At 38.8% G+C, this 13649-nt stretch overlaps 2 protein-coding genes across 2 annotated transcripts in view; one reads left to right on the top strand and one right to left on the bottom strand.

Moving 5' to 3' along the window:
- The window catches only part of LOC129742247 (tyrosine-protein phosphatase Lar), a 740954-nt gene that overhangs the window by 559634 nt on the left and 167671 nt on the right, over nt 1-13649 (bottom strand). The window lies entirely within an intron of this gene.
- Nucleotides 880-10863, top strand: LOC129744147 (uncharacterized). The gene is made up of 2 exons (XM_055736543.1): nt 880-8373; nt 8439-10863. The coding sequence occupies exons 1-2, from the start codon at nt 880-882 to the stop codon at nt 10806-10808; spliced, it is 9864 nt and encodes a 3287-aa protein (XP_055592518.1). The 3' UTR covers nt 10809-10863.

Genomic DNA, 13649 nt, shown 5'->3' with positions numbered 1-13649 from the left:
TAAACAAACAGTTTGACCTGCAACAATCGGCATAAACAAATACGGTAAAAGACTGTGTTTTTCTAATGCCGGCTTACATACACACACAGCCCTGCTTTGTCTTGTGATATGATATAGAAGATGTTTCATTTGGGGGTTCTTTCAAACATATGCAATGTGGTTACGTTGGGAGGACAATGCCAGTTATTAGAATGCTTGTTAATGCCAGTCCGGCATGAAATTTTATACCGATAATTCCACCTCCGAGTAAGTTCATTATTGGAGTAGAGTCTGGTTTGTGGATGTAGGCTAGCGAATCTGTGATAAGACAATTGCGATTTATCAGAAAGCAATAAAATAAAAACGATTCTTGAAAATTCAATAATATTATTGATTGTTTCAAGCAATTCTGTAAACTGGAAGATTTTTGGCTATAGTAGTTGTTGCTGTTTAATTGCTTTGATTGTAAGTATTTTGAGTATTTAAATTTAAGCAATTTTTTGAAATATTTTATAAAAAAAATTGTATCAGAGAAATATTTGAAAAATCTGAGCAACGAGAATGTTACCCTAAATAGAACGTTTAAATGAAATTGTGGTTTATGTAAAACATACATGGAAAGTTTCGGATTCAACTTTTTTTATTATTAACGTTCAACACCCCTAAATCTATTATCATCACATCATTCATTGTCAGAAGGCGTTTCAATCACTGTTCTAATCGGACGTCTATCCAAACAATCCCAAATGGTCAATGTTTACAAGAAATAAATAACTAGTCATCTCGGTGTTTGATTAGGTTAGGTTGCGAGGCCATCAGAATGCCTTCAACAACCTATTTAAGAACGCTGAACCAAAGCCAAACTACTAGTGCATTTTGTGTGACTTTTGAAAATAAAAAATGTCCAACTCGAAACCAACTGATAACCCCCCTTCAAGGCAAAAGGAAGTGTACCGTGTGTCCGCTGCGGTTAAAATACTTGAAAACCTGAAGGATGTATCCCAGGTGCTGATGTCATCTAATGCAGTGGATCCTGTTCTGTTTGTACGAACTGATCGAAAAATTATGGCACTGAAGATGGATTCGGCTAGAGGATCCTGGAAGCTAACGAAAACAGTCGAAGAAGCGTTTCCCCTTTCGAATGCAGCTGAGAATGAAAATTTTTGGAACATTTTAGACGCGAAATCTGTTGTAGTTAAGGAAAAGAAAAGAGTTTGTGTGTATCGCTTTGAGGAGACGTCGACTTGTGTTGAATTTCTGGGATTTGAACCGATTTTGGTGGGTCGATTTTTCAACCAGGACTCTGAGCTGGATGTACTGTTTCGAGATAAGACCGGTTTAGGACTGCAAAGTTACAAGAATAAGGATTTCTCGAATCATGTTACGGTTGATGTTAAATCTAGTCTGGGAGTTTCAAGTGACAGCAAGTTTTCAATCGTGAAAGTGAAGGGAGATTCCGGAAAAAAATCTCTGATGGTTCGAACGGGAAATTTGATTAAAATTTTGGATATTAATGAATCTGGAGAACTACAACTTTTGGCGTCCGTTGAACTTGACCTAATGAATAACGATCAGGAGTTCGAAAGGATTATGTTTGCAAATTTTAAGGATTCAACGTTTAGACAGCTGATGCATTTTACTCCGAGCCGTTTGACGATCTACGATTTTGATAAGGATTCTCGCAGCTACAAACCGTGGGGTTACTCATCGGCCTTTACGAGGTTTAACAACTGGAACTCCGAATACATCAGTTCAATTCAAGCTAGTGATGTTGATGGAGATGGTTTTGATGAACTCATTGCCTCGGGACCTTCCGGACTGCAAATATTTCAGGCTTATAAGAACGATAAGGGGATTTTTCTGGATTCAATACCGCTAAAAACTGAGCAGTTACCTCAGAAGTATGCGGAACTCATAGGAGTTATTCCGAAAGGTCCCAACCAATCGAGCCTAGTTATTTCGTTAGATAACGACCATTTATTCAGCGTTGAAGTGACATCCGAAATTGAACGTTACGAAATTCCGGAGGAAAAACCACGCCTTCCGGAGAACTTCTCTCAGAATCCGCAACCGATCGCGGAACTGGAGAAAACCCGTTGGCTCCACGATCAGTTTGACTATTCGTATCTGCTGCAGTCAGTGAATTCGCTCAATGGCAAGGTTGATCTATCGATTCCGGTGCTGCATCTGGACAATCCTTTTGGAGTAAGTGTCCGAATGGCCGTTGAGTATCACGACTCGGATGAGCACGAACTTCTCGGTCAGGGATGGTCGTTTCCGCTTGATTATGTGGCGATCGATAGGAGGGGAAGTATCTTCGAGGAGGATTTCCAGTACATGGTGGTGAGGAAGAAGGACATGTTTTTGCTTAAGGATACCGGTCGAATTGAGCAGGATGCAAGGATGTTTGAAGTCGAGGGTAGTCCGGAACTGATTGGAAGGTATTATGAACGGAACGGCAACAACTATTGGTCCTTGATGAACACGACCGAGCAGGTGACGTTTTACTTTTCCGTTGCCCAGTATATGAATGGAAAACGCGATAAGAAACATCAAACTAGATGGTACTTGAATCGGGAATATTGTAGGAAATCTGGGAGTTATGTGGACTTCTTCTACGATGTTTTTGATAATTCGGTTAGACCATCGAAGCTGATCTCCGATTCCGGATCGAATGCGGTGCTCAGATACGAAGGAACTAAGTTGACTGGGATTAAGATTAAAACGGAGAACTATGAACAGGATATTACATTCAACTACGCATTTTTGGGTAACAAATACGATCGTAAGTATCTCATTCATATCAAACAAAGTGGACGGATACTTTTCGAATTTGGTTACGACTCAAATACGAGACTGATGAAAAGAGTGTTGTTTCCCAACAAGCTGGAAATGTCTTTAGAGTACAACAAAATAACTTCGCCACAAGACCGATACACTATTGAAGATCAGATAAATTTTAAAGACTTCGTCTTCCAATTTGGACTCAATTATAGCGTGTTAGTGGATAGAAAAGAGAATGAAATTTTGCAAGTAAGAATATTGGATTTGTTCGGAAAAATAAAAGGCGACAAAACCTGGGAAATAGAACATGTAAAGGGTTATCAAGTATTGGTTCTAGCTGATTTTTTCGCTGTAGTAACAACACATGACGATGGCAAAAGATTTAACATTTATTACTCAGTCAATAATGTCTGGACTAAAACAGTTTTCAGCTATCCAACTGAAAGTATAGTAGTAGCAAGTGAAAAATATCTTATTGTTCAATACCAGTCAAATCAAATATATTTCACTATTAACAACTCTAAACTAGAAGTCCAAAGAAAAACCACTACTGAAAATACTGTAATCTACACAAGCAGGAACGGAGCATTCATCTACGATGAGCGAAGCTTGATGATTCGCCATGAAAATAGCGAACCCGCCAAAGAGTACATCATTGACGGAACGATGGGAAGCGTTCAAGCAATGACGCAAGCATTGGATAAAGGATTCCAACTGGATGGTGAAACAAAGCGAAGATTGATCCACGGATTGAAACTGGACATGCTGCAGATGTTTGGTGGAGAGTGGATTGTTTTGCGAACGTTGAGGGTAAGAGATTTCCATTTGTACATTTTGTTGACTTTCACACAACTGAACAGCGATCATAGTAAAGGCAAGAGCGAGGAAGTAGAAGTATACGTTGGAACGATATATAAATTGACACTGGAGGTTTGGTACCAGGGAAAGGAGAAATGTATACTCGGTTACGAAGTTGCCGACAATAATCGATACAAGCCTATGGTTAAAAGCTGTGAGGGTCCTTCGGTGCAGGAAATTAATTCTGAATACGATAGGAAGGTCAAAGAAATATCACAGCTATCCAAATGGGAAAAGTCTCGAAAAACTGACGAAGCACGGGCTTATCGTACAAGTCGATACAACGAACTCTTCGAAAAAGTATTGAAGGAAAATCCTTTTGCGTTCGACATTTCTCTACTTGGCGTTACCGTGGATGGTTTTGGCGTTCACACCGGTGGAAAAGTTGTTGTCTATAATGGTCAAAACTGGAAAGCTATCGATGAGCGTCAGGACATCGAAGTTATGCTGAACGATGGATACGTAGTAAAGAAGAGTGCTGATCATAAGGATACTTTCAAAATCTACCAAAACAAACAGCTAAAGTTCAACTCTCAGACGTCGGACCCGAACGAAGTGTACAACGTTTGGCCGCATTACTTTTTTGCGCAACCCAAAGGAAAAAATTTGAAATTATTTCTCTACTCTAAAGGGAGAGAAATGGACCTGGGCGCAGGTGAAGAATTTAGCTTCTACAGTAACAATCTGTTGATAATAACTCAGGAAGTTAAAAGTGGAAAATTGATTTTGCGTCGACTGCAACAATTTTTGGAACCGGAGATCAATACAGTTTCCCGTCAAACTTTGAACCTAGGATATGGGAAGATACAACAAACAGTTTATGAATTCAAACAGAAGGATTTAGAAGCTTTCGAATATGGAGTCCGATTCAAACAATGTAAAATTATACCAGAAGGAAACGCCACTCGATTTGGATGGTATCAGGATGTTTTTGATAGTTCCGAGCAGCGACTTACTCGGAGTGTCTTCAACGGCGATGGGCAACTAATCCAGTATGTTGAACCTGCTGGAGAAAAAACCTTGAAAAAGCCAGATCCACAAACAGTTATAACGGATAAGGCAGGTTACCTCCCGATAGTAGACATCACCCCAATGCAGGTGGAGTCCGGAGAGGTCCTGTACTATGGCTTTGAGCGATACGAACGAGTCCAACTGCTGAAGGAACCAACCTGGAAATTCGACAGCTCACTGATCATACGTCAGAACAGGAACGCCGTTCTGCTTTTGTCGAAGAAGGCTGACACTTTTGAAGGCACCATCAAGATTCCAAGGAATAATGAAACATTTGTGTTTTCTTGTTGGATTAGCCCTAGTAAAGGTCTAAAGAAAAACGAAACCTTTAAGGGTGTAGAAATTTCATTACTAAAAAGTGAGGTAGACTTATCCAAGACTTTGAGAGATGCGGTCGTTAAACAAAAGATCAACTATTGGTATTACGTAGAGTTGATCTTAGCCAAAGAAGACTTGAATGACGTTACACAGGCAAAGGTCAAGATAACCCCTACAGATGGAACCCTAAAACTTGATCACATTCGATTTTCACCGATCAATATCGATTTCAGAGCTTTTCTATACTCGGGTGCAGCTTCGTCAGCTCACGCAATGCTCCTAAACAACGGTTTAATCGTGGAACACCTGCTTGATCCGTACGGAAACCGCATAGCGTTGTTCAACGAAAAACGGAAGGTCACCGACTTGATCAGTTACACGAAAACCTATCTTTGGGGAAAAGCCTCCAACTACAGTCAAGTGCTGGAGGTAAGACCTCAGAATCCAATGCCGATGGAGGTATTTGACTCAAAGTGGCTCGTCGATCAGCACGACACCTGGTCCACGACTAATGGTGCCCTCGAATATTTCCCCAGCTTACCAGGAATGGCCTTTAGAAAACATCTACCTTCAAGCGAAGTATTGGCAGTTCGATTTTTGTTCAAAAGGTATACGGACACCTTCTCGGTTGAAATGTTTCTCGGTGCGGATAGGTTTGACGTTTTCTGTGTTATAAAGGGGAAGTTCTGTTCCTCAAAAACGTATTCCAACATCCCTCACAACGGAGAAGTTATTGCAGTATTCACCAAAACTCGGGTCAGTTTGTGGCTGGAGGGAGCGCTGCGCTACGAAAGACCATGCAACATCGAAACTTTCGACACCTTTTACTTCAACGTTGCCAATAAGGTGCGGATCAGTGAGATGATCTTCTTGCCGGACCCTTCGGTGAAAGTGACCCATTATAATCTTCTAGGACTGCCAATCCAAACGGTTATTCTGCAGGATCCAACGTCGGTTCGGGTCAAGCAGATAGTATACGACGAAGTCAATCGACCGATTATAAAAACGAAATGGACCCAACTCCCCATAGAAGAAAACAAAGTATTCGGATTTTACGATAATTTTATAAATTCTACTGATTCATTCGTGTTAACCGGTAAAATCAACGAGATAAATCCGAAATGTGAAGGTTATCCCTATTCCAGGAACATCTACTTCAACGATCCAACCAGCAACATTCAAGGAATCACTCTACCAGGAAAGACTTTTTCCAAAGAGACTTATATGAGAAAGTACCAGAGACATTCTGGAGTTGCATGTTTGGACGTTTTATTCCCCGCCAATCAAGGATTCACTCAAGTGGCTGAAATACGGCAGATCAAATCCATCCACGTGACCATAAACGACTTCCGAGGAAGGAAAGTTGCATACTACGTTAGCGTTCCAGGAATCGACGAGCGACTGGTGACCTACCAATACGATAACGATCGACTGGTTCTAACGCTTAATCCCAACTATCATCAAGAAGCGAACACCACTAAACGTGAAGCACCATTTTGGAACGGAGAGTATTCAGAGGAAGAAATAAAACTTCAGCAAACCTGGGGCATACAGATGACTTATGACAACCTCGGAAAGCTGATTAAGAAGCGAACTCCAGATTCTGGAACTACGCAATACATTTACGACAAAAGTGGAGTGTTACGATTCGCCAAGATGGAAAAATGGAATCACAAAGATAAAATTGTTTACTATTCCTACGGTCCAACGGGGAAAACTGTAAAGGAAGCCATTATTGACCAATCAGCTACAGCCATAGAACAATATCTAGACAACTCACCAAAACCTCCACCTTCGACACACTACATCGACTATTACTACGGGGAGTTTGACCCTTCAATTGACATGCGGTATCGAACGCAACAATCCATATTACACAAAGAAAAAGAGCAGCTGATGGAGAGCTTACTGTTCGACGAGAACAATCGCATACTGAAGAAAATTTACATTGCCCCAACCTTGAACACTTCCTACTCGATCGACTACGAATACGGTAACGAACTAGTTCGTTCGATTCGCTATCCTATCGACGTAAATGGCACCGCGTTTACGCTAGCCTACCGATACAACAACGTTGGCGATATGATCGGAATAGGTACGGAAGCTGATCCGAATCAGTTTGCGAAGCTGAAATACAATGCCTATGGATTGATCAAGGAAATTGTATTTCAACCATCTTCAAAAAACTTTTACACAAGAATCTTCCAATACAATCAACCAGGGTACCTTGAAAACATATACGATAAATTTCTGCAGGAAAGGATCAGTTACTTGGAGGAAGATGGATCTTCCTCCAGTGATCGGGTAACCCTTTTTGAAGGACTGATTTCCAAAACTACCTTTAAAGCCAATTGGTACAACGGCACCAATCCTACACTGTTGAGTTTGTTGAAGACCTCAAAAAACACTGAAACAAGAAAATGCTTAAAAGAACTTGTTCAGGTCGGATATCTAAGGAAAAATCAAGCTCTTACGAAATCATTCTACGCGGAACAGAACGATTCGCTTAATCCTTCTTGTAGAACTAACGCTTTCCAAAAATTGCTTGTTCAAAAAGGATTTCCTCAGCTTTACGGCCATTGGTACGATTACGATTACTTAGGACAGTTGATTGTTGGAAAATATTTCCAGAACAAGGAAGAGGCCGCTGTCAAATTATTTACCGATACTGTTTTTGCTCATTCTATTGAAGGAATCAATCTTGAACAATCGAAAGATATTTGGAAAAGGCTTGTTGATACAGATTTCATAAAAATAAACTGTCTTGAACCGGGTGTTTGTGTGGGGACATCAAACAAATCTCTACTGGATGAAAAAGTTCCAAACGTTCCTGGGCTCCGTTCACTGATATTCAAAAACATTATCGGAAAACAATCTATTGCAAAAAGTAACTTCGACAAGAAATGCAAGTATTGGGTTAAGGAAACAACAAGCTGTTCCAATTTCTTGAAAACTTTGACCAACTTAGGACTCGTACAAACGAACACAATCAACCCTATCAAAGCGCTAGATTCAATCTTTCAAAAAGTCTTGAAAACTTACCAGACACACCTTCCTGAAATCGTCGGAGTTTTGTTCCGACAGTTTTCGCAATCGGTTGGTAAACATCCGGCCGATATGAAAAGCTTCCAGGTTGATGCCAATGGGAATCATCGCAGTTCCCAGAAAGGATTCGACCATTATACCTTCCACTACCGGAAAGGTACCAACCAGTTAGCGTCGGTGGTGAAAACAAGTGGTGAAAAGAGCGATACTTATGTTATTGAGCACAATGGAGAAGGGAGTGTTACGAAGGCGATGCATAAGGGAATTGAACGAATTGAGTACGATCCGCTGCTGAGTAGACCATCCCGAATCGAGATGGCTGATGGACGATCGTTGGTATTTCAGTACGATGTTCGAGGGGAAAGAACTTTCAAGCAGGTTTGTTATTCGTTGTTATAGTTCTGTGTTTTTTTTTTAATTTGAAAGCCTCTTTTAAACTTCAGGTTTTGGACAATGCGGGCGAGGTTCTATCGGAAAAGTACTACATTCGGGACGTCAAAGGCAGAGTACTGGTAGACATTTCCCTCAGTTTTGTGTCCGATGAAGTTCCGCCGGAACTGCAAATCACCAGCTACATTTACTCGAAGTTTGGGTTGATTGGATTCGTCAGGAATGACGAATTCTACAGCGTCTTTTTAGACCACGAGGGATCGATCCGATTAGTGATCAAGGACGGTGAAGTAAGGGCCTCCTACGATTACCTTCCCTATGGTACAGTCTATCGAAAGTACGGTGAAGATCGTAGTGGTCAAATCAGCTACCTCTACACCGGCCACGAATGGGATGAAGAAACGGGACTGTACAATTTCCACTCTCGGTTGTACGATCCGGAAATCGGACGGTTCTATCAGGTGGACATGAAAGAACAATACTTCAGTCCCTACGTTTATGCCGGAAACCATCCGATAGCAACGATTGACGGAGATGGACAGCTAGCGATGCTTTTGCTCTCGATCATGTTGGCTTTGCTTGGTGCTTACTTGGGTGCGGCAGGGGCCAATAACTCCTGGAATCCTTCGGAATGGAACTGGAAGAGTAGCAGCACATGGTTGGCGATAATCGGAGGAGCTTTCTCGGGAGCATTATTACCAGCCAATATGGTTTCCTCATTCTCGTATCTCGTAGGTTTGGGGTTATCTATCAACACGAGCATTTCTGTTTTGTTGGCCTCCGGACTAGGCTTTTCCTATTTTGCCATGGCAGCTGCCAACAATGACTGGAATCCAAACAAGTGGGACTACAAGGCACCCAAAACTTGGAACGCATTTTTCGGCGGTGTTTCAACAGCAGCATTTGTCATCCAGAACCCGAGTAGTTTGTATGAGGGTTTCACTGCAATCTCCTCATCAGTGGGACAAGGCCTCTACGTAGGTGGCAAATTTGTTCTGTCAGCTGGCTTTGCTTACATTTTTGGAGTTTTGCAACAAAATGGAGAATTCGATATCAGCAAGTGGAACTTCACCGATCCGGACCTTTACTTCAACATGCTTAACGGAGTGCTGTTAGCCACTGTTGTTGTCAACAATGCTGCCAATTTACCAAAAGAACTGAAAAGCTTAAAGAAGACGGTGATGCAACATCTTGACCGATTCGATGAGGTCGATGCCTTCATCACCTACAATACCCATATTGGAGCTAGTTGGGCCCAAAAAATGTCGAATGTACAGTATTATTTAAGGGCAAACGAAGAAGGGATCAAATTTGTAGCACGTAGCGCACTTTCAGTTGGATTTTATACCATGGTAACATCTTTGAGGATCACCAAATATATCGAAAATGGAGATCTACCCGTTTTCAGTGTTATGATGGCTCACATTCAATCGATTTCCATGTCCAGAAAATTTTCAGATAAGGTTTTAACTAATCTTATACCAAGTCCAAGTGTATCGCAACCAGCTGCATTGATGGCACCAAAAGTGGAATTTGAGAGTAAAGCTTCATCAAAAGCTTCCAAATCTAGCGGATCTATTATCGGATGGATTTTCAAATGGTTTTCTACCGAAAAACCAATTCTAAACGACTACGTCAAAACGATAGTAACTAAACCTACAAAGCTTCCCAATGCTCCGAAAACTTTCTCAATTCCAAATTGCTACACAATTTTACAAAACGATGGAACACCTTCGATCGAATGTTATGGCCATCGTTCTAAAGTATCGATCCATTCCCTTTACAATCAACCCAAGATTTCTCAAGAGGACACCTTCAAAAGGTGCGTTCCGATCAGTTACCGAAAAATTCCTAGTGTTTCCTGTGAAGGTGAGAAAACTTCGATCTTATTTACTCCCTTCGAGGGACCACGGATGTTTGACTTCGTTGATGGGTGGATTTTGCTGGCTTACACGATGCCCACGATGGTTAGGAAAACTTTCAACAGTTTAAAGAATATGTTCAGCCATCAACGGAACCAAGCTAAGGACCAGACCGCCGGCAGTTCGGATATCGAAAGCTTGAAAGAATATGTCAAACAAAGTCGTATGGTTTCCCACCAAGGAGTCAAGTTTTCGAAAGATATTCAACAGTTGCAGCAACACCTTGACGAAGACATTGAAGAATTCCTAAGTGAAAAGTTTAAGTCAGCGATCGTGTGTGAAACGCTAAAGGGAAGAATTGCAGCACTCAAGGAAGAAATTATTGAAGAGTTTGAAGTCAGTTATCTTCATCAATTGAACCAAGCCCAACAAGAAGGGCCCAACGCTCGACGCAATGTTATGAATGACTTAAACTTTGATTCAATTTTAAGCAAAGTTAATCCACTTTCTGGAGAACTGCATGGATTGCCTGAAAGCAGTCAAAGAAATCTCATCATTTGAGTCATGCTCGTTGAAAACTAAACTTTGACTTAATTTCTATTTCTAATTGTATTTATATTACCTATATTTTTTTTAAATTTTAATGTTTTTATTACTACAAAAAGAAGAATAAAGCAGATTATTTTTGAAAAACTCGTGGTATTCAAATGCTTTAAACAACGTCGCTTCCCATGATTTTAATTCTCATCTCTCTAACTGTATTACGATATAAGCTCACTTAATGGATAGAAATCCACTTTTCGGGATTTCGGTTTTCTCTATCTTAATATTTCATTTATTTCTAAGTCATTTGGCATTGAAATTCAAATTTTGATTTTCCTGATTTCCAAAGGTTCCCTCTTTGTTGATTTTTAAAATTTTAAAGTCTTTTTTTACAAATACAAATTATTCGAGATAACCAGATTTCGAAGTTTTAAGCATTTTTGGTCATTTAGCATCAAAATGAAAATTCCGATTTTCCCGATTTCCTTTGGCGATTTTAAAGGTTCAAAAAACAGAAGCTTCCAGCGCTTTGAGGCACCCCTAAATGAAGTCCGATTGAGCTGAAATTTTGCACAGGCCAATCTACAAAATGTATGTATATTAGACTAGTTCACTTTTCGGCTTTTTTCGCTGATCACAACGCCACTTACAGGGTTTGATCCTCATTCATTTTCAAGTACTCTGGCCAAATTTGAGCTCATTTGAGTAAGTTTCCAGCGTGCGCTAGGAGTGTTATTGAAAAAAGTCCATTTTTCTGGAAAATTTCCGTAGATGTGTTCTAGCAAGCTGTTGTTAATATAAAATGATAATTTTATAGTGCTCGGTGATTGGTATGACAAGCATTCGTATAGACCTGTTTTAGATAATTGACTAAATCAAACCGAAAAAATTTAAAAATTCATAAACTACCAACTTTTACAGAAAATTTACTTACAAGTTGAGAGCTTAAAATCAGTAGTAAATAGAAAAAAAATATTTTCGAAATAAACTTTTCAGAAAACGATAGCCTTATTTATAACCTTTCTTTTGATGTATAACACTTAATGATCGCAAGAGTGCTAGCAAAGTTATTCAAATATCTATGCAACAAATTTGATTTGATAAAATATTTTTCATTCAAGTTTGCTCCACACCAACTTGTGCACAAGAAAGTATATTTTATTCAATCAAGTACCCCATGACGGGGCCAGGAGTTAAAAAAAGCGCGCGCTTTGATCAAGTTGTAAGCAAGTCCTCTTGATGCCACGTTTTGCAGGTTGCATGATGCTAAAACTTGAATGGAGACAACATTATGATTCAAAGAATGTGATGTGAATGTTTGAATATCTTTGCTTGTACTATTGCGATTATTAAGTGTTATACATCAAATTAAAGGTTATAAATAAGGCTATCTTTTTATGAAAAAATTATATCGAAAATATTTTTTTTCTATTTACTACTGATTTTAAGCTCTCAACTTGTAAGTAAATTTTCTGTAAAAGTTGGTAGTTTATGAATTTTTAAATTTTTTCGGTTTGATTTAGTCAATTATCTAAAACAGGTCTACACGAATGCTTGCCATACCAATCACCGAGCACTATAAAATTATCATTTTATATTAACAACAGCTTGCTAGAACACATCTAAGAAAATTTTCTAGAAAAATTGACTTTTTTCAATAAAACTTCTAGCGCACGCTGGAAACTTACTCAAATGAGCTCAAATTCGGCCAGAGTTCTTGAAAATGAATGAGGATCAAGCCCTGTAAGTGGCGTTGTGATCAGCGAAAAAAGCCGAAAAGTGAACTAGTCTAATGTATATGATCGATTTTCGAATTTCAAATTTTTCACACACATCCATTGCCATCATAATATGATACAACTTTTAAGTCAAGGTAGAATTAAAAAAAAAACAAATCATTCTTTTTTTAATTTAAAAGATGAATTTTCAACCAAATCGCAAAATATTACAAAAACTATTTTTTCCCCGTTAAAGTTCTAGAATTGTCAGTTCAAATTTTCTGACCAAAACAGCTGTATTTCTTTCTCAAGTGTATATTTGACAACATTTTTAGTTGCGTCTAGTGAAATTCACTCTTTACAATCATCAAATTTAATATACTTGAAAGTCAGATAAAAAAAATGGAAAAAATGCGCCAGAAAAAAAGGCACCCAAAAAATGCTATTGATTTTCTATTAAATTCTTTTAAAAAAATAAACCAACTTAGAACATAACAGGGTGGCCAGCGAGTCTCTATTTTCATATTCCCTTTTTTCCGGTTTTTCCATAAGATATTTTATGTTTTTCTCGGTTTTAAATAACATGAAGAAATCTGTAAATCGGTTTCTTTAACCAAAGAAGTAGACATTCAAGTGTATGAATGTTTGTTAGGATTTTCAACAGAAAATAAAATATTAATAAATTGAAATGCAAAGCTTTAAGAAAATAATTTTAGAAGAAATGAATTCTAGTATCCTGCGACCTTCTTCTCAATTTTTGAAAACAACTTCGCTTTTTATAAAATTTATTTTCAATATTTGGATTTGATAAAAAATTGCTTTGATATAACTTCAGGTGATCTGAAAATTTCAAGGTAGAAGTTCCAATGAAGAATTTGTTTATTTGGTTAGCTCTGGCTTCTTATATTTGAAAAATTATCATGAATAATTAATTCCGGATTAAGTAACTGTTCCATTAATCAAAACTTAATTTCAAATTAAAATTTAATTAAATTTAAATTTGACTTCTGATGTTAACTGAAGGTTCATGTTAGCTGAAATTCAGTTTTTTGTTGTGAAGCTTTAAAATTATTTTTTTTTTTCAAAAATGCGTATCTAGAGTTGAGCTATGGGTGTCGGCCCGGCCCCAAAAATGTTTTAA

Source organism: Uranotaenia lowii, chromosome 2, assembly GCF_029784155.1.
Source record: "Uranotaenia lowii strain MFRU-FL chromosome 2, ASM2978415v1, whole genome shotgun sequence".
Lineage (NCBI taxonomy): Eukaryota > Metazoa > Arthropoda > Insecta > Diptera > Culicidae > Uranotaenia > Uranotaenia lowii.
This window is presented reverse-complemented; position numbering and strand designations above follow the sequence as displayed.